The 23,065-nt window shown below is 41.0% G+C and overlaps 1 protein-coding gene and 1 non-coding gene across 8 annotated transcripts in view; one reads left to right on the top strand and one right to left on the bottom strand.

The window, feature by feature from the left end:
• TNIK (TRAF2 and NCK interacting kinase) overlaps window positions 1-23,065 on the bottom strand; it is a 415,592-nt gene that overhangs the window by 54,108 nt on the left and 338,419 nt on the right. For all 7 annotated transcript variants that reach the window (XM_066241478.1, XM_066241483.1, XM_066241479.1 and 4 more), the window contains 3 exons: window positions 12,014-12,178; window positions 10,885-11,121; window positions 7,386-7,492 (listed from right to left, as the gene is read on the bottom strand). In XM_066241478.1, coding sequence (XP_066097575.1) covers window positions 7,386-7,492; window positions 10,885-11,121; window positions 12,014-12,178 — 509 coding nt within the window. The remainder of the gene's footprint in view (window positions 1-7,385; window positions 7,493-10,884; window positions 11,122-12,013; window positions 12,179-23,065) is intronic.
• Window positions 12,730-12,836, top strand: LOC136312334 (U6 spliceosomal RNA). Its single transcript, XR_010726933.1, has one exon. It is a non-coding gene; the product is annotated as a U6 spliceosomal RNA (small nuclear RNA).

Genomic DNA, 23,065 nt, shown 5'->3' with positions numbered 1-23,065 from the left:
TGCCTTTGGGTAAATTCATAAAGTGTTTTCTATGGCCAAGGTCCATGAGTTCAGTACCTATGTTTTCTTCTATGTAATTTATAGTTGCAGGTCTTATATTTAGCTCTTTGATCCATTTTGAATTAATTTTTGTTCAGGGGTACAAACTGTAGTCAAGTTTCATTCATCTGCGTGTGGTTTTCCAATTTTCCAAGCACCATTTATTGAAGAGGTTTTCTTTTCTCCATTGTGTGTTTTTGGCTCCTTTGTCAAAGGTAATTTGTCCATATATATGTGGTTTTATTTCTGGGCTCTCAAATTCTGTTTTTCTGTCAATACCATGGTGTTTTGATTATCGTGGCTGTATAGTGTAATTTGAAGTCAGGTATTGTAATACCTCTGGCTTCATTCTTTCTCTTCAGGATTGCTTTGGCTATTTGGATTTTTTTTTATGGTTCCATACAAACATGGTAATTTTTTTATTATTTCTTTAAAAAGTGACATTGGGATTTTGATGGGGATTGCATTAAATCTGTATAAGGCTTTGGGTAATATGGCCATTTTAACTATGTTGATTCTTCCAATCCATAAACATGAAATATTTTTGTCTTTTTCAATTTTTGTCAAAAATTGTTTGTAGTTTTCAGTATATAGGTTCTTCACATCCTTTGTTAAGCTTATTCTTAGGTACTATACTTTTTTGTTGCAATTATAAAAGGAATTGTTTTTTTTTGAGTTCATTTTCTGAAGTTTCATTGTTGGCATATAGAAAAACAGTAGGTTTTTTGTATATTGATTTTGTATCCTGTGATATTATTGTATCAGTTTATTGTTTCTAATAGTTTTTTGGTGGAGTCTTTGGGGTTTTCCATATACAGGATCATGTCATCTGCCAAAAGTGAAACCTTTACTTCTTCTTTCCCAATATGAATGCCTTTTATTTCTTTCTCTTGCCTGATTGCTCTGGTTAAAACTTCTGGAACTATGTTGAATAAGAACAGAGAGAGTGGGCAGCCTTATCTTGTACAAGGATGTTGTGTCTTATCGAATGCCTTTTCTTCATCTATTGATAGGATCACATGGTTTCTGTTATTTGTTTTGTTGATGGGGCACATTATATTGATTGATATCCGGATGTTGAACCATCCTTGTGCTCCTGGAATGAATCCCACTTGATAGTGATGTATTGTTTTTTTAATGTGTTGTATTCAATTTGCTAGTATTTTGTTTAAGACTTTTGCATCTGTATTCATTAGAGATATTGGTCTGTAGTTTTCCTCTTTCGCATTGTCCTTGCCAGGTTTTGGTATGAGGGTTATGTTGGCCTCATAAATTGCATTGGGGAGTATTGCTTCCTCTATTTTTGGAAGACTTTAAAAAGGATAGGTACCAAATCATCTTTGAATGTTTGGTAGAATTCACTAGTGTAACCATCTGGTTCTGGACTTTTGTTTTGGGGGATATTTTTGATAGTTGTTTCTATTTCCTCCCTGTAGACAGGTCTTTTTAGGGTTTCTACTTCTTCATGGCTCAGTCTAGGAAGATTGTAAAGTTCTAAGAATTTATCTGTTTCCTCTAGGTTGTTGAATTTGGTGTCGTATAATCTTTCATAATATTCTACTATAATCTTTTGTATATTTATGATGTCTCTGATAATTTCTTCTCTTTCATTTTGGATTTTGTTTATATGGGTCCTTCCTCCTTCTTCCTTAGTGAGTCTAGCCAGTGGTTTGTCAATTTTATTGATTTTTTCAAAGAACCAGCTCTTTGTTGTATTAATTTTTTTTATAGTTTTTCTGTTCTCTATTTCATTTAGTTCTGCTTTAATTTTTACTATTTCTTTTCTTCTGCTGAGTTTGGGTTGCCTTTGTTCTTTTTCTAGCTCCTTAAGGTGTGATGTTAGCTTGTTTACTTGGGCTATCTCTTTTTTACATTTTTATTTATTTTATTCATTTATTTATTTATTATTATTATTTTTTGTATTTTTCTGAAGCTAGAAACGGGGAGAGACAGTCAGACAGACTCCCGCATGCACCCGACCGGGATCCACCCGGCACGCCCACCAGGGGGCGACGATCTGCCCACCAGGGGGCGATGCTCTGCCCCTCTGGGGTGTCGCTCTGCCGCGACCAGAGCCATTCTAGCACCTGGGGCAGAGGCCAAGGAGCCATCCCCAGCGCCTGGGCCATCTTTGCTCCAATGGAGCCTTGGCTGTGGGAGGGGAAGAGAGAGACAGAGACGAAGGAGAGGGGGAGGGGTGGAGAAGCAGATGGGCGCTTCTCCTGTGTGCCCTGGCTGGGAATCGAACCCGGGACTTCTGCATGCCAGGCCAATGCTCTACCACTGAGCCAACCGGCCAGGGCCTTACTTGGGCTATCTCTTGTTTCTTGATATAAGCCTATAATGATATAAAGGCTATAAACCTCTTATTACTGCTTTGCTGCATCCCAGAAATTTTGATATGTCATGTTCTCATTTTCATTTATTTGTATATATCTTTTGATCCCTGCTTTTATTTCTTCTTTGACCCAGTCATTTTTAGAATAATGTTGTTTAATTTCCACATTTTTGTGGGTTTTTTACTTTCTTTTTATAGTTGAATTTTAATTTTGAATTTGAGGCTCTAACTCTTTCCACAGGTTGGGAAATTCCCATAAATTATTTGTTTGAATAGGCTCTTCATTCCTTTATCCCTCTTTTCTTCCTCTGATATACTCGTTATTCTTATATTGTTTTTTTCTGATGGAGGCAGACAATTCTTGTAGAGCTCTCTCAGTTTTGTTAATTCATGATTCTCTCTCCTCTTCTCTCTGTAACAACTCCAGTTGCCTGTCTTTGATGTCACTGATTCTTTCCTCTGTCTTGCTCTATTAGCTAAACTTGTTACCTCAGTCTTCAATTCATGTAATGAATTCTTTTTTTTTTTTTTTAATTTATTTATTCATTTTAGAGAGGAGAGGGAGAGACAGAGAGAAGAGAGACAGAGAGAGAGAAGGGGGGAGGAGCTGGAAGCATCAACTCCCATATGTGCCTTGACCAGGCAAGCCCAGGGTTTCGAACCGGCGACCTCAGCATTTCCAGGTCGATGCTTTATCCACTGTGCCACCACAGGTCAGGCCATGTAATGAATTCTTTATCTCTGTTTTAAATTTTCAATCTCCTTGGTGAGGTATTCTTTTTGTTCATGAATTTGTTTTCTGAACTTATTAAGTTGTTTATTGGTGTCTTCTTGCATCTCGTTGAGTATTTTCAGAACTTCAATTTTGAATTATCATTTAACTCCAAGGCTTCCATGTGATTGAGATTTTTTCCTGGAGATTTTTCATTTTCTTTCTGAACTACATCTCTGTTTTGTGTAGCCATGGTATTTGATTTCTTCTTCCTTGATGGCATTTGAGAATGGTATTTGTTGAGATGCCATTTGAGATGGCATTTGTTAAGAACCCTAACAAAAACTTAAAAAATTGAAAAATTAAAATAAAATGCAATAAAAATATAAAATTTTTAAAAATTATGACAAGTAAAAAAGAAAAACCACAGGAAAAAAGATGAAAGCAAAGAAATAAAAAACAAAACATCCACAAAAAATAAGACAAAAATAGAAAAATTTTAAAAAATAAAATTCAAATATGAAAAAGAAAAAAGAGTAAAAAAGAAACAAAGGGAAAAACGGGGAAAAAAGAAAAAATAAATTTCAGTTTTGAGAGGTTTCTTCCAGTAGGTGTTGCTGTATTACAACTTTTAGCTCTGTGAAGTTCCTATGCTATCCGCTGAGATGTTGTTGTTGCCTTGATGTAGGTGGGGCCGCAGTTATGTAGGTGAGTGAGGCATGTTGTAAGGGCTTTATGGCTCTAGCAATGGTGATCTCAGCCTCCTGGGTATTCCTCCCTATGTCTCAACAGACCTGGGTACTGGATGTGGAGCACCTCTGTTCTTCAGGGAAGAGAACAGCTCTGGAGAGCTGGCTGTGGGGTTTGTCTCTGCCACTGTCTGCACAGTGAGATGAGGGGGGTGGAATCTGGGAGGCTGGGGAGCACACTTTAGCTTTCTCTGTCTCTGTCAAGTGTGGGCTGCAGGTAGACCATGGGAACACTGGTCATGACCCCATACTCTGGCCGCTTTGATTTATCTCTCCCTCTGCCCTTCTATCTATCCGTTCCTCTCAGCAGAAGGAGACCAGTCACTCTGAGCTTCCTCTCTGTATCCCTCAGACAAAATCCAGAGAGCCTGAACGTCCATCGTCGCCGTAGTCCAGCAGAGAAAAATAACCCAGTCACTCCAGGCTTGTCTCTTCTCCTCTTCAAAGCCCACCACGATTGCATTTTATTTTCTGCTCCCTTTTCACCCTGTGCCACCTTTAGTTCATTTGGTGTGTGGACCTTTCAGGGATGCCTGTGAGCCCAGCTGGGTTTCTTTGGCTGCGTTAAAGTTGTTCACTTTGTTGAAGTTGCAAGAGGAGAGATTAGAAGTATCTCTCACACCACAATTACTCTGATGTCATCCCTATATAACATCTTACACCTAGTAACTGGAATTCATTAGTACTGAATTCGGAAAGCAAAACCAAACTTCTTAACCATTCAAGTTTGCCTTTTTTTCCTTCACTGGTTTAGCACAAGAGTGGTTTATTTCTCAATCACATTACAATACATAGGTAGAAATGCTCTCCTTTTGATTCTTCTCTAAGTGGTGACTTGGAGACTCAAGAAATAAAATTTTTCTGCTAATGATACCTGTACTTCAAAGAGTACCAGATATATTATACCCTCTGGGCCCCAGAGTCAGGCAGCTACGGTTGAGTCACTGGGTCCCAAGGCAACATACAGCCATGCACACAGTGGGTTTTCAAAATACATTTGATGAATTTAAGAAATGAAATAAAAATATTGATATCAAAACATCTTGAACCTGTCTCTTATATGTAATCTTTCTTGGGATCCATTCTAAATGTATTAATTTTTTAGTCTCTCTTAAGGATCATTTCAATGAAAAGGCTGGGAGGACATGGACACAAAGGAATATTGACCAAAAACAAGAAGTACAGCTTAGAAGCACTGTAAAGGATGAATTATTTAAAAGTTACCCTTTTCTATGGCTTTATGGGTGGGTAACTTTCTGACAAATGTCACAAAAAGAACTCTGACAACCTCATTCAGACCATCAGAAAGTAGGAGGGTCTCTGTATGACAGCAATGGCCCCTAGTGAATGACATCTCCCAATGCCCTGTGTACTCTTTTATACATTGACTCAGGATTTGACCATGTGACCTATGGAGGCCACTGGGACATCAGGAAAGACCACGCAGGCAAAGTCTCTAACAGCACTTGTGCACTGGGGCCTTCCTTCCTGGACTGAGATGGGCAAACAGTAAGGAAGCCCAAGATGAAGGACCACCTTAAGGTGCAGCCGACCCATCAGCTCAGTGCAGCTGCATGAGTGAGCTCAAGTGAGAGCTTCTTAGCAAACCCAGGAACCCAAGAGAAATAATAAATTATTAGTTCAGGCCACTAAGTTTTAGGGTTATGCAGCAAAGATGGACCAAAGCTATCTCTATCACAAAAAATAACCCAAATCCTCAAGCTTTTAAAAATGCAATCCAATCTAGAGTTGCAGAGTCTGATTCAGATTTTAAATGCTGGTTACTTGGAGACTCGTGATAGCTAGAAGCAGGCGTGTTTGTGGGATTGTCCCATGTGGCAAAGATGGGGGTTCTCTGTCCTCCCTAATATCTCTGACTTTCAAGATGGGTAAGCAGTTACTACCTCTAGCTCCCTCCCCGCTGATCTCCTATGGAAGCAGGGAAATGTCAGCTGTCTCACTCTGTACAAAGGACAATATTTAAGTGGTTCTGAGGGAAAAGCACATGTTTTGCAATCCACTGACCATGAAACATCAACTATCTTAGGCCCTGACATCATTAAAATTATACTTCAGGGGGGAACAAAGAGTTGCTTTTAATCTGACTATACAATAATAGCCTTTCTTTTTGGTTGATAGAGCAAAAAAGACTTAAAGTTGAAATGATGTTTGATCTACAGCAACTAAAATTCTAAGCAACTGGTTCAGTGAACAGAGCCACAAGGGCAGAGTTCAAAGGAGAAGAAGCAGTGATAATTGGGACTCCCAGCTGCTTGAAGAGGGTGACTGAGAAAGCTCAGCTTGGCTCTCTGGTCACAGTGCAGCCTCATCTTCCTCAGTGCCGCTTACAGCAACACCAGCTCAGCATGGATCTGACAATTCACTGTGACAAGTCACTGGACAAAAGTGGCTCATTCAGAGCTTCCTGAAATTGGTAACTCCACTCAGAATGGGTTAGCTTCTTTGCCCTAAAGGGATGCATGTTCTTAGTACAGTTCCATCTGATTTATGGACTGACCCCTTCCTCAGGCTTTTTATGTGAAGAGGGAAATGAAAGCTTTCTGATCAAAAGCATTCCATACTTTAAAGATATGGGCAAATAATCATAGCCATTATTTCTAGACTCTTCTTTCTCACTTACAAGGGAGAGTCCTTCTCTTATTATGAATACAATGAAGAAGAAAACAGGCTGTCCATGCTCATCCTTTTTATAGTCTCAGCAGAGGCCATTTGCTATTTCAGTTAGTTCTAAAAAAGGTGGTATTCATCATGAAAAATCCGAGGGAAGCTTAAAGAACTACAACAGCCAACAGCATCTGTTCCCACATAAAATCTGCTCAGATACTGTACAAATATTGTTTATTTCCCACTTCTACACCAACCGGTAGGTAGATGCCACTTCCTGACTGCAGGATTACACATCATTGCTGGAAAATTTGCAGAGAGCACAGAGCACCAATGGAAGCGTAACTACCTGTCAGTGATCCCCCAGAATGCCAAAGAGAGAACTTCATCACAAGAGGTAGACCTTGTGTCATTTGCGAAGCTAGGGAAGCACTGCAGCTGGTCACCGCTGCACTTCTGTGGCAATTACTTTCTAATGTCTCAATGGTTGACAAGATACAGTTCTTGACCAGATGTTAAAAATCACCTCAAACCAGGCCATATTATTCTGCTGTCTTCATAAAATGGTCTCTGAAATGATGGCTTGGAATACTATAACCAGACTTATGCTTGTAATTTTACTCTCCAATTCTGAAAACTGTCGGTAAGGTACCCCTGATTGGCTGCTGGGTTGCCTCACACATTCATTTATTTATTTATGCACTCATCCACTCATTTACAAGCTCCTACTGTACCCTGATTTCTATAAAAGGCTACTGACGAGAGAAAAGGCCCATGCACTGGCCCACCAAAGGTTACCACCCAGGTGCCCAGTCAACACGCCTCTGAAGTGACAGGAAGAACAAAGATATTTTTTAGGAAAGCAATAATGACAATGGTGGGTAGGGGCTCTTCCCTTCACTTAACCATCATTCTCTTTTACCTTGCTCTGATGGGTTGAGATCCTAGTCTGGGTCCCAGAGCACTACCATTTCCAGGGGAGTTCTTTCTGGCTAATGCTGGGGATATAGAAGTTGTTCTTTGAGGCACCTGGAAGAAAAGCAAAATTCAGAGACATTTTCCACAAAATAACTTCCATAAGCTACTGCCTGAAAAGCAGCATACTCCTTTAGAAAGGTTTTCCAAGACTTTCAGCAATGATCAGAAACAGGGAAATACAGACTGTTCATTTGTCAAAGAACAGTTTAACTTTCTAAATAAAATCAGACAAAAGGCAATGAGGCACAGTCAGCAACCAGTAAGGAATATGGTCCTGAATTTTAAAAACAAATTTAAAAACACACCAAAGCTCATTATTTTCATTCACTGAGTTCCTTCTTTTGTGTAAGAGTGGAGGATGCCACTCTTTAGGGTACCATAAACTCACCTGATCACTGGAAATTGCAACAGATGAGAGTCATTCAGACCAACTGATTTTCATTTTTAGCTAACATCACAACTGACAGACAAGGAAATGATGAAATCTGGAGAGAAACTAGGGTATCAACGAAAACCTGGGACAGAAGCACGTGTCAGTGAGCTCAGAGACCCTGCGGCAGCAGGACCCGCACGCCCCCACTTCCTCACCAACCTGGGACAGAAGCACGTGTCAGTGAGCTCAGAGACCCTGCGGCAGCAGGACCCGCACGCCCCCACTTCCTCACCAACCTGCCGCTGCTGCTGAAGAGCAAAGCCCCAAATACTGTGCTCTGAAAGGTCGAGCCCAAACATGACACAAAAGAAGACTGACACGGAAAATACTGGAAGGGTCTTCAGGAAGACCAGGCTGAGCACCGACGGGGCTGTGGGCACACTAGGAAAATGTATCATTAGCTAATATGGCAAGCCTCAAGTAAAACTGAAGCATGCCTTCTTTTATGAAACATTCTTAAATGAAATCAAATATAGTAAGTGTTTTAAAGGAATCCAACCTGAGGGGAGAGCAGAGAAAAAACTTACTTTATGAAAGTGACCAGGAAATGAAGATGCAGATGTCCTATTACATCTAAATAGGGTTAAACATTCATCAGGTGCTTCCTTTTTCCTTCATGGCTTTTCTTTATTGGGGGGGGGGGAGTATTTTTCTAAGTGGTTTTGTGTTTTTTACTAGGTATTTTTAAAATGTGCTTTGTTTTAATGTTATTAATATATTAAACAATAATATCAATATAAATTTTGTGGGTTATTAGACTATATTTTAAGATAAATACCTAAAAAGATAAGTCAGTGACTTGAAGCAAAATGACCACATCAGAGCTGCCACCTGCTTAAATTCAATATACTACAACTATTTTTCCTTTATCATTTTATTAATTTAATAGTTATAGAGAAGAAAGAGTCTAATGAAATCGTTAAAACCTGAAATCATTGTATTGATCTAAATTTTTGTCCCCATTATAAATGTGTGCCTGCATGTTTTTAGAGTGATTAACAACCTTCACTGTCCATGTTCCCAGCTCTGTGTCTGCTCCTCTGCAATCTTGTTTTCCATGCTGCACTCTGTCCCCTAAATAATCTTTCCTGAGGGCATCTCTGCTTCCACACCAATCTTTTTGTTGGAGATGAACACCAACAAAAAACCATTATCAGCTACTCTAATTTTCAAAGTAATGGAAATCCTATTGTAATATCCTTTCTATAGGAAAAGGAGGAAAAATATTTGACAATCATGTAGTGTTTTCATTATTGATTTATTATTTTTCCTGGAATTAACAATGATACTAATTACTGGAAATTGTGGAACATTCTAAGAAAGTAGAATCTTGAACCAGGAAGAATCTGATGCGAAAATTTCTTCACTATGTCAAAACACTTTTAGGTTGTCTGCAGTGAGACGCACAACCACATTTCAGGACATTTTTTGGAATAAGTAACTAACTTTTTTTTCCCTTGTATTTTTCTAAAGTTAGAAGCAGGAAGGCAGTCAGACAGACTCCCACATGTGCCCGACCAGGATTGACCTGGCATGCCCACCAGGGGGCGATGCTCTGCTGCAATCAGAGCTATTCTAGTGCCTGAGGCAGAAGCCATAGAGCCATCCTCAGTGCCCGGACCAACTTTGCTCCAATGGAGCCTTGGCTGTGGGAGGGGAAGAGAGAGACAGAGAGGAAGAGAGAGGGAAGGGTAGAGAAGCAGATAGGCACTTCTCCTGTGTGCCTTGACCTGGACTTGAACCTGGGACTTCTACACACCAGGCAGACGCTCTACCGCTGAGCCAACCAGCCGGGGCCAGTACTTTTTAAAGAAAACACAAAACAAAAAAACCAAACCCAGAATTGTTCTGCCCATTGTGGGGTGACTGGTCATTTTACCTTATAGTTTTATCCTTAGTAATCAATTAAAGTTGGAATTAAATTATGACCTGGGCCCTGCCTGGTTGGCTCAATGGTAGAGCTTCAGCCTGGTGTGTAGATGTCCTGGGTTCGATTATCGATCAGGGCACACAGGAGAAGCACCCATCTGCTTCTCCACCCTGCCCCCTCTCGTTTCTCTCTATCTCTTCTCCATCCCTCCTGCAGCCAAGGTCGGATTAGAGTGAGTTGGCCCTGGGTGCTGAGTATGGCTCCATGGCCTCCACCTCAGGCACTAAAAAATGGCTCCAGTTGCAATGGAGCAAGGGCCCCAGATGAGCAGAGCATCGCCCCTTAATGAATGAGGGGTGGATCCTGGTCAGGGTGCATGTGAGAATCTGTCTCTGCCTCCCCTCTTACTAAAATAAAAAAAAAATTATGACCTAGCGTATAAGGAGCTTTCCTTAAATGGACTAAAATATTCTAGGAGCAATACTATTTTCTGAATACCTGAAATCTGGCTTCACTGTATATTGTTAAAAATAGAAATAAATGAATTCTCTACTTTTTATCTGAAAGTTCTTTTTTTTTATTTATTCATTTTTTTTTTAGAGAGGAGAGAGAGAGGGAGAGAGAGAGACAGAGGAGAGAGAGAAAGAGAGAGAGAAGGGGGGAGGAGCAGGAAGCATCAACTCCCATATGTGCCTTGACCAGGCAAGCCCAGGGTTTCAAACCGGCAACCTCAGCATTTCCAGGTTGACGCTTTATCCACTGTGCCACCACAGGTCAGGCTATCTGGAAGTTCTTAATTTGTCTAGATTTAGATTCAGTCACCAAAATAAGTAAATAAATAAATAAAAATCCATTATACTTCTGATATGGATAGTAAAATAATAGTTTGGAGTGTTTAGGGTTGAGATTTCTAATTCTAAATGCAAGATACATACTTCCAAGTCATCTGATCAACCTGAGCTTCTGTTCCTTTGGGGAAAACGGAAGTCAGAAATGATAAATGACAATCCAACTTTTAGTGTGGAAGCAAGGGGTACCAAAACACACGTGACAAGGGACAGGACTTTGGCATGGTGCCCATTATTATGAAAGTTCTGCAATAGGATGGTGATGGCAATAGGAACACTCCAGCAATGTTACCTTTGGTGGAATGTCTTCTTCCTGTCGTAACCAAGAGCTTCGGTCAAACTTCTCAATGCGAGTGGGGAGAGGAGGGTTTTCTGAGGTGGGGTCCGAATTCTGGCGCGGCATCTCAACACGGTGAGAGGTCACGTTCAGAGCCTCCTGGAACCCGGAGAGGCCCTTGGGCTGCTCGTGCACTGACTGGGAGGCGGTCAAGGCAGGTCCCTGGGACTTTACAGCTACCAGGTGTGGGATCTAAGCATCAAACAAACACCACAGCAGGATGATTAGAAGAACCGATGAGCTAGTACCTCACTCAGTGGGATGGAAAATAAAGTTTTAGGGCCCAAGAATTGGTGTACATAAAGCCCACCATGGTTATCTACAGCACGCTTTCTAAAGTTCTTCAAAATTTTCCATGTAGAGCTACAGTAGGGCTGTACCAGGGTTCCTGGCCAAAAATTTAGTTATTTAAAAGTCCTGTAAAACTTCCACAAACTTTCTCTTTTTCTCAAAGTAACGAACGTCTTTTTTCTTTATTAAATAGCTTAATACAGTGTTTCTCAAACTCTACAGTGCATCAGAATCACCTGGAGAGTTTGTTAAAAAACAGGGGCCACACCCCACTGCAAGCGTTGTTGATCAGCAGGTCTGAGCAGACCTGAGAATCTGCACTTCACTAAGGTCCTGGGTGATTGCCGCCGGTCCAGTGACCACACTTTCAGAAGACACAGGTTATCCAGGTCCGTTTCATTTTCAAAGTTTCAGGATCACATCAAATCCCAAGGAAGAAAAGATAATATAACAGTTTACATCTAGCAAAGGTCTATATGGCTTTTTTTTTGGTCACTACAACTAAAAAGGTCTTTGTTCCTACTTAACAGAAACTTCTATGCTTCACCAAGAGGCCAATTTACCAAGACGTGACTTGGAGACTGGCTCAAAGTTAAGGCTAGTGCCTTTTTCTTTCTCACCCTTCCTCTGCCCTTCACATTTAGTGGGGCCTCATATAATACTATAGATTCTATATTAGGGGCCAACATTTGACTGGTCCTAAGCCTGAATCCATGTTACAATGCCCTGAGCTTCTAGTAGGTTTATCTGTCTTCTTAGTGAAATGTATGGTGGAGCGAAGGACAGAATGTACCTGTGGATCAACTGGTCTGAGCATAGGAGGGGTCCGCGCAGGCTGAACCCCACTGATACTGAAGGACTCCGACCTCGGGGGCAGGTTGGGGTCAGATATCCTGTTGGCAACCTTGTGAGGCATGGCAGGTGAACTCTGCCGGTTGAGCCTGGACCGTTCTTCTACCTAGAAACAAACAAACAAACAAACAAAAAGAGAGAGAGCTTCAACAGCTATGTCAGGGGCCGGGAACCTATGGCTCGTGAGCCAGATGTGGCTCTTTTGATGGCTGCACCTGGCTCGCAGACAAATCTTTAATTAAAAAATAATAACGTTGGCCCTGGCCGGTTGGCTCAGTGGTAGAGTGTCGGCCTGGCATGCAGGGGTCCCAGGTTCGATTCCTGGGCAGGGCACACAGGAGAAGCACCCATCTGCTTCTCCACCCCTCCCCCTCTCCTTCCTCTCTTGTCTCTCTCTTCCCCTCCCGCAGCCAAGGCTCCATTGGAGCAAAGCTGGCCCGGGCGCTGAGGATGGCTCTATGGCCTCTGACTCAGGTGCTAGAATGGCTCTGGTCACAACAGAGCGATGCCCCAGATGGGCAGAGCATCACCCCCTGGTGGGCGGATCCTGGGTGGATCCTGGTGGGGCGCATGCAGGAGTCTGTCTGACTGCCTTCCTGTTTCTAACTTCAGAAAAATAAATAAATAAATAAAATGTTAAAAATATAAAACATTCTTGTGCTCACTTCGGCAGCACATATACTAAAATTGGAACGATACAGAGAAGATTAGCATGGCCCCTGTGCAAGGATGACACGCAAATTCGTGAAGCGTTCCATATTTTTACCCTGATTTATTGATGTCACCCCATTAAAATTAATAAAAATTTATAAAAAAATTAAAACATTCTCATGTATTACAATCCATTCATTTCCTACCGCTCATGTTCATGGTTGCAGGTGGCTGAAGCCAATCACAGCTGTCCTCTGGGACAACATCAAATTTTTATTGGATAATGCGTAACGTACACGGGTCGTTATATGGCTTTCACGAAATTACATTTTAAAATAAGTGGCGTTCATGGCTCTCTCAGCTAAAAAGTTCCCCGACCTCTGAGTCAAACGGATAGAAGCTGAATTACTTCTTAGTAATGAACTTACTCCCTGCAGTCACTTGCACAGCCATTTTCTGTCCCTCTGATCAATTCATTTCTAAGGAGTCAAACTCTCCATGTCTGCTCTGCATCAAGAATTTGTGAAAAAGCTATTTTCTGTTAGAGTAAACACTAACATGAAAAATATACAAAATACTGAAGCCATCACCCTTCCCTTACCCATTACCTTGTGCTATTTTAGTTAGCTGGGAATTTGGGACCTGCTTAAGAGTTCATCTTGCATTGGCTGGGACATTACCTCGCTGATTGGTCACAAAGCCTTGTGTCAGGGCGAGAGACAATGGGAACGATGCAGGCATTGAGACTGCTTGGGAAAACAGAAAATTGCTCTGAGCTGCCTCGTGGGACAGGGAGGGGAGAAGCAGAATCAAGCTGAGTGCACTAACACTCCACTTCTTCCCATTCTTACTGACAGGCCCGGGGTGTTCCCGGGCGCTCACGCACTGAGCGCGGCCAGTCTTAACTAGACCACCTCTACCATTTCCTTCCCTCTCTTTAAGGCCCTTTCTTTTCAGTTGTTTCTCCCTACTTCCTAAAACACATTGCCCCTCCTCATTCTTTCCATTTCCAGCTTGGAATCTACTGTTTTCCTCTCCCGCGCCTTCCCTTCTCCACACAGGGCCGTCATGCCTGCTTCCACTCTTCTCTCCCCTTCCCAACCCTCCTGCCTCTGCTGTGTCCTTGTCCTTCTGGTTCTTGCAGAGCTCTCTTGACTCAAAACAGATAACCAATCGTGTGTTTCTCCAGGTAGGCACACCGTACCAGGAATGCCATTATTACAGATAAAAGTGACCCTTTGTTCTTAATTGTAGCAGATAGACTATCACAAAGGACAATTTTAAAGGGAAATTTATATAAACAAGAGGTACACTCCAAGACATGATTTAAGATCTTCAACAACTTCAAGAGATCTAGGACTTTTCTGCCAGGTCCATTTTGACTCCCTCCCTGCCTCCCTCCCTCCCTCCCTCCCTCTTTCTCTTCTCTTTCTCTCTCGCTCTCTCTTTCGCAGGAGAAAATACAACCAAATATAATACATACATATGTACACATGAAAAAGTCAGAGAGCCCAAGTGCACAGAGGTTCAGAAATAGGAAGGGGATTGAACTAGGGATGAGGTATTGTACCCTGGGGGTTGCAAAGGGTTACTGCAGGATAACAAGAACAGATAGTAAGTAGAAGTTTGATCTGCTCTACAGATAGGTCGAAAGAGTTTATCTCTGATAATCTCTTACTATGGTCAAGGCCCCTGATTCGAGTTCTTCTAGGTAGCTAAGGGAGGGGCAGGAGTCTCACCTGAGCCTGGAGTTAAAATGGCCTTTAGCTCAAAGCAATTTGTAAACCACTGAGGCATATCCTGGGCGCTTGTTCTGACCCTTCACAGTTTCCCTTTCTGAAACTTCCCTGAACTGTCTCATTCTAATCATTTCTCCTTCATTTCTTTTGGGCCAACTTGACAGCTATACTTTTCAAACCACCAGCTAACTCTCCTTTACTGACTCATTGTCTGAGTATTACAAAAGCTTGTCACAGAGCCCACATGCAGCTTCTCAACACATATCTGCACGTAGCAGCTAAGAGTCTTTATTCATTTTGCCACCTGATTTGAAATAAACAGAAAAAAAAGTTATCCTTTCTCATTCTCCATAACCCATTTTGAATCTTCCTAGAGGCAGACTCAGTCTTTTATACAGAATAAGTCTGTTTTTTAAACTTTCATATTAACAGCAAACATTTAACATGTTACAGAATAGAAAAGAACAAAACAAAACGCCCTTCTTCCCCTCCTTAGGAGTAATTTGCACATCTCTATCCCTACCATGGCTGTGCAAGGTACATACAATTTGCATCTAGTTGACTTTAGTTTTGAAATTCTATGGCCCAGAAGCTTACACATGCCAAATAGGATTAGCTAGAAAAAGCCAGGATTATAAACCAGAACATACATACTTTCTGTATGTGCGTGTGCAAAGTATCACAACAGCAAAAATTATTTGGCTAATGCACTGAACTAAAGAAAAGGAAAAAGCTAATTTTGAGATAAAACTACCAAAAAGAGAAAGTCTGCAAAGACAGCAATAGGTAAATTGAGCTATGTATATATTGCTTTTCCAAATCCTAGACTCTTTGAAAAGAAGGTGACTATTTCCAGACCATGCACATTAGTTATTGTTACCAGGGAAGGTCATTATTAGGTAAATCACATGTCTGAGCACCCCCCACTATCCAACCTCCCAGCATCCAAACCATTGCTGTCTGAACTCAGGAATCTAAGAGATTCAGAAATACTTTTTCAGATAAATACCTGGCTATCCAAACTATAGCCACTTGCCACCTGACATTCAAAAAGCATAAACATCCTTCCGAATGTGAAGAATACGTATCACTGTTTTTAACTGTAAAATATCCTCAGCCAGCTTTAAGCACACAATTAGAAGACAGCACCATAAAAACAATAGTCAAAAAGTCTGCCCCCAAAGATTCTATCTTGAGCAAAGAAACCATTTTTGAGACAAAGAATTCTTTAGGCAACTGACACAACAAAGCTCCAGTGAAGAAAGCACCTTTGCCTCTAATAGGACCACAGGCCATCCTGGCCCTAAAGCTGTCATTAGAAATGAACAGAGCACAGAGTGGAGTGCTGACTTTCATAGGTACTTAGCAGGTGTGATTAGTTGTATGCTGATATTACTAATGTGCTTCCAGTAATATTTCCTGTGCTTTGTATCAGTTAGTTTACAGACCAATAAATTTAATAAAAATCAATAAACAAAAAAGGATTAAGGTTCTAAATAAATACATGAATGAATAAATAAATAAATAATGTTGGCAAGAATGCTGAGAAAAGAAATTCTTATATACTGCTGGTGGGAATGTAAAACAGTGCAGCTGCTGTGGAAAACAGCTTGGTATCTCCTCATAAACTAAAGTTACGCAGAATTACTTACTCTATGGCCAAGTATTGCCACTCCTAGGTCTATACCCCAAATAGTTGGAAATGGGGACTCAGATACTTGTATACCAGTATGCGCAGAAGTTTACAATGATCAAAAGGTAGAAACAACCCAAATGTCCGTCAATTGATGAATGAATAAATAAAATGTAGTCTATCCAGAAAACAAAATGTAGTCATTCCAGAAAATGTAGTGTATCACTATGAAAGAGAATGAAGTACTGATACTGGCTACAACGTAAATGAACCTAAAAACCATCATGCTAAGTGAAAGGAGCCAGACACAAAAGGTATGTGATTCCATCGAAATGAAATATTAAGATTGAGTAAACTCACAAAGACAGAAAGCAGACTAGTAGATGCAGGAGCTGTGGAGAGGGGAGTTGGGGAGTGACTGCCTAATGGCATGGGGGTTCCTTCTGGGGAGATGAAAATGTTTGAAACTATATTTAAAAAGTTAGTTTACATATTAAATCCTACCATTTGTGTGTTTCAGTCTGTGCCATGCTAAAATATACGGTATAAATAATCTCCCATTACACTGCGCAAATTATGTAAGAATAGGTTCAATGTGACAAAATTTCCAGGATTGGAGTTTGTCTGAAGAAATGTGAAAATCTATGAGAAGAGTGTAACAAGAGGCATCTGGCTACTCATTTTGTCTGAAGAAAACCTTGTCCTAAGGTATTTAGAGAGATAATGCTGCCTATTGCTTTTGTATCAAGAAGACAGCATATGTATTAGAGGAAAGACACTAAATCATACATCCTAGTAACATTTCGGATGGACAGAGGAGAAGTTGAGCAGTATATCCATGAACAGGCCCTTCTTGGATGATTACTTAGATACTGGGTCAAGACCTGTCTCCTGATTCATCACTTCCCATGTTTGCTAATTGAACGGGAGATGGATACGTAAGACAAAAGAACAAAGTGTCTCCTCTCCCTGCCCCAGAATAAGATTATCTGTGATCGAAAACTAGGATACAATGAAGATATGTTTCAATATGTCTTGAACAATACTCAATAAAAATCTATTAGCTGAGCCTCGGCTCCAATTTCCTGTTGAGAAGACATAAAATACCAAAAGTACCAACAAAAATAGAGCATCCTAGTAGCATCAGACAGAGTGTAAAAGTGCCACACCGTAACAACAAAAGCAATCTGTTACAAAGGTTTCATAGTTGATAGGATTATCAATGAATATAGGGAACATGATGAGGAGAGACTAACCAATTATACTATAAAAGCATTTTTTTCTAATTAAAAGGATCATTTTAACATCAAAACTAAAATAACTTTGGAGAGGTTTGGGTCACTTCTGCTAAAATGCTCTACTCTTTATTATAACATCATAGGGAGAAAGAAAAAAATAACTGGTCTTAGAAATAAAATTCTGCTCCAGGCAGGGCTATTTTGTTCACTGACAACCATAGGAGCAATGTCCAAGGCCTCTGAGATGTATAAAAGCTAGCTACACAAATACAGAAGACCTGAAAATAAATTTGTTGGTTATACAACTTCAAAAAATTTTTCAAAAGAAATGAAAATATATTTAAACATGTAAAAATAAAACATTCTATCAATGCCAATTGTTAAATTGCTTTGTATACTTGAAAACAATCGATAGCTTACAATGTCTCAGTTAGCAATAATGAATATTTGCTGACTTTCAAAACAAAATTAGAGAAGTAATTTTTAAAAATGATGACAGCAAAAATATATTTATAATGTCATATGGGTGCACCTTAATAATAATATATATGATGTAGGGTCTGTGGGATCTATGAAAGTCTTAGAAGACTTTAGTTAAAAGCTAATACGTGGCCTGACCAGGCGGTGTCACCATGGATAGAGCGTCGAACTGGGATGTGGAGGACCCAGGTTAGAGACCCTGAGGTCGCCAGCTTGAGCGCGGGCTCATCTGGTTTGAGCAAAGCTCACCAGCTTGGACCCAAGGTCGCTGGCTCAAGCAAGGGGTTACTCGGTCTGCTGAAGGCCCGTGGTCAAGGCACGTATGAGAAAGCAATCAATGAACAACTAAGGTGTCACAACGAAAAACTGATGATTGATGCTTCTCATCTCTCTCCCTTCCTGTCTGTTTATCCCTATCTATCCCTCTCTCTGACTCTCTCTCTCTGTCTCTGAGAAGAAAAAAAAAAGCTAATATGTGGTGAATTAAACACCAATCTTATGAAAATCTTTTTTTATTTCAACTGAACAAAACAGTTTGAATTTTTGTCTTTACCAGCAATGCTAGAGAAAGAGACAGAAGTCAACAAATAACTTTTAAGTGCTCATTAGATACTCTGACCCTACGCTCGCTGGTCAAATAAAGAGTTGAGTCACCTTGCCCTTTGGCAAAACCACATGGGCAGGGGGTTATTGAGGAAGATTGGGGACATCTCCTCTATGAGGCACCTCTGATGATAGGGAAGACTCATTCAAATGAAATGCTTAAGTGCAGTCTTGTCTGAAGGTAAGGGCCTGCACTACTCTCCCATGAGAGGTCCTGACCAATGATTGCAAAGAAGAATATTGATTTTCATATGAATGAAACACATAACTTAAAAATAATGAGGCAAGTCTTAAGCTGAGACAAGAAATGAAGTGCATGCATCTATCACTGGGGAAATTGATCCTTCTATGAATGAAGTACATAACTTAAAAATAATGAGGCAAATCTTACGCTGAGACAAGAAACAAAGATGCATGCATCCATCACTGGGGAAAGGACGGTAGAGAATGTGAGAGATGCATGTAAACTGCTCACATGAAATCCAAACCAGACACGGCAGAGGCAAAGCATGTATCTCTTGTGAGTGACAGTGGCCTTGGGAACCAAATGTAAATACACTGTCTATTATATTTAATTTGCATTTGTATGACAGTTTGCCTATAGTTTCAATGGCACACTTGCATGATTGCCCAGGGTCCTCCCAACTGTAAAGCAGGTAGTGCAAATGGGGAGCTATGCTTCAAGAAGGCTACAAGACTCGCCCCAGGTCACACAACAAGGAAGTAGGAGAACTTGATCTCAAATTCCTTACTTCTTCTTTCTAGGTCTCTCTCAAGCAAAATGTTAAGAGAGAGAGATAGCAGAAACTGAGAAAAGGTGGGAACAGAGCTGTAAATTCTCGAAATGGCAATTTAGAAAATGCCAATCGAAAAAAGCCCATACAGAAAACAATACATCAAGTGGAGAAGATATTCTTATATCAGGAATTTCAAAGTCCAATGAGCTAATGGGACATAAAGAGATATCCTGGCCCATTATTTGCCAAATAAAACCACGGACAGATGACTGGTATAGATCACACAGAGAGAATATGATGGAGTGTTAAAAAAAATTAGAATACAGCCTGACCAGGTGGTGGCACAGTGGATAGACCGTCGGACTGGGATGCAAAGGACCCAGGTTTGAGACCCCAAGGTCGCCAGCTTGAGCGCAGACTCATCTGGTTTGAGCAAAGCTCACCAGCTTGGACCCAGGGTCGCTGGCTCGAGCAAGGGGTTACTCGGTCTGCTGTAGCTCAACAGTCAAGGCACATATGAGAAAGCAATCAATGAACAACTAAGGTGTCACAATGAAAAAGTAATGATTGATGCTTTTCATCTTTCTCCGTTCTTGTCTGTCTGTCCCTATCTATCCCTCTCTCTGACTCACTCTCTGTCTCTGTAAAAAAAAAAAAAAAAGAATACAATCTCATGCAATACTCACATTGACAAAGCATTCTGTCACTGCCATGTGTTGGCGCAAAAAAAAAAAAAAAAAAAAAAGGAGAGAGAGAAAAAGAAAAGTATGGAGGTAGGATAGGAAGGCACGCACAGTCACTGCCAGGTCCAGACAATCACATACATCATATACAATTTTAAGGAAAGGAATCTGTTCTATTGTAAGAAAAGAAAACATTACCATTCCAAAAGTAACAGTGAGAACAGAAGACCTTCCAAGTTTGCTGATGTTTAACAGAATATCATAGTGATGTTTTCACAGAACAATCTGACTTCCATCTCAATTCAGAAATGGCAGAGGATTGGAAAGGCGTGCAAATAATCTCCCTCTTTTTAATAGAGACATTGTTTATTTCTGGCTTAAATCTGAGAATCAAAGCCCAAGTGACATTCAGGACAGAGGATACTCAGTAGAAGAAGAGAGGAAAGAACTCAACAAGATTTGCACATGATCAAGTATTTTCATTTATTCTTGCTGCAGACAACAAACTGATAAAAAAGGTAATGAGAAGTACAATAATAACATGTTTCACAAGACAAAACAACAAAAACACAGAGGAGGAAGCATTATAACAACATTACATTTCAAGGACCAGAAATCAATTTGGAATAAGGAAGGGAAATGAGTGGGTTAAAAAGTAATCAAAGAAAGAAGAACCATCTTGATGAGGCGGTGGAGAGTTGAGTTAGAAACAAACACTGGAGCAGACCAGGGAAGGCTGCTGTGGGTGGAAGATGGCTGGGTGGTATCTTCAATAGCACATGGGGCAAAAAGCCCAGACCCTGTATTACAGGAGACTGTGGCACGAGCACAGCTGCCCACTCCTTGCTGGTGAAGATATTCTCAAATTTAAATCCTGGCAGAGGATACATTTGAAAAAGAAAATGACACCTCTTATTCTACCTTCAAAAGAGAGTATAACTCAGGTTCTTTTTATCAGGTGATAAGTAACAGAGAGCTGAGCTGGACATACTGTCCATAATCTAAAATCTTGAAATGTATGTTACTGTTTGGCTACTCTGAGCTCCACCTACCTCCCTAGTATAAGAAAAGAGATCTGCAAGTAATGCTCTGAAAGAAAAGTTCGTACGTTGCTGATGAGAAACATTAAAAGACTAAGGAGATAAGGCTTCCCACAGTCCTCCTTTTTACTCCCATCGTTTTATTAACACTGGTAAGAAATGCGTGTTAAAGTAAGGATCAATGAAACCAAGGCAGACAAGTAGTTGTTCTTACTTGTACACCAGTTGCTCCAATCCCAAATTTAGCTCTTGTCACTCATTTTATCATATAAATGCCTCATCTTTCTTCTAAAATATGAACACCCACTCTAAGACTTGGGAACTGTTTCATGAATAGAATGATGATTAGTTGAAAGTTGGATTATGTTAACCACCCAAGAGGATAGGACTAAATATGAAATCCCCAAAGAATGTTCCCACATGTCAAGAAGTGCAGGAAACCCGAAGGAAGCGCACCAGCTGCTAGGGTAATCAAGGACCTTGAAAAATGTCACCACCCGAGGTGGCCCAGACTTTTCTGGGCCAGGAAACCTCACATCGGGATTGAGTGATGACAAAGTCATGCTGTCTGCATGCCACCCGCTATATTCCTTTTACTGCTAGGAGCCTGGCCCGGAAGCATAGGGGAATTGCGAGTTCCAGAAAACTGTCGATGATAACTGTAAGATTTGTCCCCAGGAATGCCTTGGCTTCTGAAAGCTCGGGAACTGTGAGCAATTTCTGAATAGAGAGGATAGGCCAGGAGGTTTAATGATGAGGACAAAGAGTAACTGAAAATAAGGAAGTCAAAGTGGTTAAGTTCAAATCAGAATGTGCTGGGTAAAGGCAGAAAGAAGGAACTGGTACTGCTTCAGACTCCCCTACCCCCGGCACATCTGTGCATGAGGGAGCTGCACAGGAGAAAGAAGGGATTCTGGGATGCTTTGCAAGGAATTACAGCCTTTTCCAATGGAATCTGCCGGTGTCCCCGTCCTAATCTCGTGCTTGGGGGCTGGCAACACCGAAGATCAGGTGATTATGCATCAAGGGAAGGTCACTTAGCGATGCAGCACTTCTTACAAAAGGTAAGGTCTTGGCCCTGGCCGGTTGGCTCAGCGGTAGAGCGTCGACCTGGTGTGCGGGGGGACCCGGGTTTGATTCCAGGCCAGGGCACACAGGAGAGGCGCCCATTTGCTTCTCCACCCCGCCCCCCTCCTTCCTCTCTGTCTCTCTCTTCCCCTCCCGCAGCCAAGGCTCCATTGGAGCAAAGATGGCTCCTTGGCCTCTGCCCCAGGCGCTACAGTGGCTCTGTAGCAGAGCAGAGTGACGCCCCGGAGGGGCAGAGCATCGCCCCCTGGTGGGCAGAGCGTCGCCCCTGGTGGGCATGCTGGGTGGATCCCGGTCGGGCGCATGCGGGAGTCTGTCTGACTGTCTCTCCCCATTTCCAGCTTCAGAAAAATACAAAAAAAAAAAAAAAAAAAAGGTAAGGTCTTATAAGGATGCATGAATTCACACCTTTCCTGTCCTGAGGTCCATGAGTCTTATACACCCTCCTTAATTGCAGTAATGGACAACTGGAGGCTTTTTACTTTGGAGATGTTGGAAAAGAACACACAAATGACCTTACACCCTAACTCTGGAGTTGGGTTTTGAGGCTTCCTGAGGCTTCAATTGTTCTTCAAGACCAAGTCTAATTAGAACAAGCCATTCCATTTTTCTTCCATGAATGATGCTGAAACAGGAATCTTGATCTGAAACCATTAATTTCTGCAGCTGCTACTGGCATTAGTTTAGTAGTTGAGGAGCTGTGGGTCTGGCTTAGCTGAAGGTTTTAACTTGGCATGGCTAGAAAATGGTTTAGCAGTAGAAGAAGGTGGCACATCTATGCCAGCCAGGATGCATGTCAACTGCTGTTTAACAGCATAGTGATTCTGTTTAGCTGGAAGAACAGGGATTGGCACTGTATCTGGGAGTAGTATCACAAAGTTGAGTTATTGATCTAAAAGAGGCAGCTGTTACAGACATAGGTAAATGCAAATCGTATTTACAAACTCAAAGGGGAAATGATCAAAAGTGTTCTGTACAGTGAATGATTTCCTTTACAAATTTAGTTTTCTAAGTTTTAAAAGAAAAAGGTTATTTTTATAAAAACAGTACATAATAATTACAAAGGATTGAAACAATACATAAAAGTACAAAAATGTTTAAAA

The sequence above is a fragment of the Saccopteryx bilineata genome, chromosome 8 (genome assembly GCF_036850765.1).
Source record: "Saccopteryx bilineata isolate mSacBil1 chromosome 8, mSacBil1_pri_phased_curated, whole genome shotgun sequence".
Taxonomy (NCBI): Eukaryota; Metazoa; Chordata; class Mammalia; order Chiroptera; family Emballonuridae; genus Saccopteryx; species Saccopteryx bilineata.
This window is presented reverse-complemented; position numbering and strand designations above follow the sequence as displayed.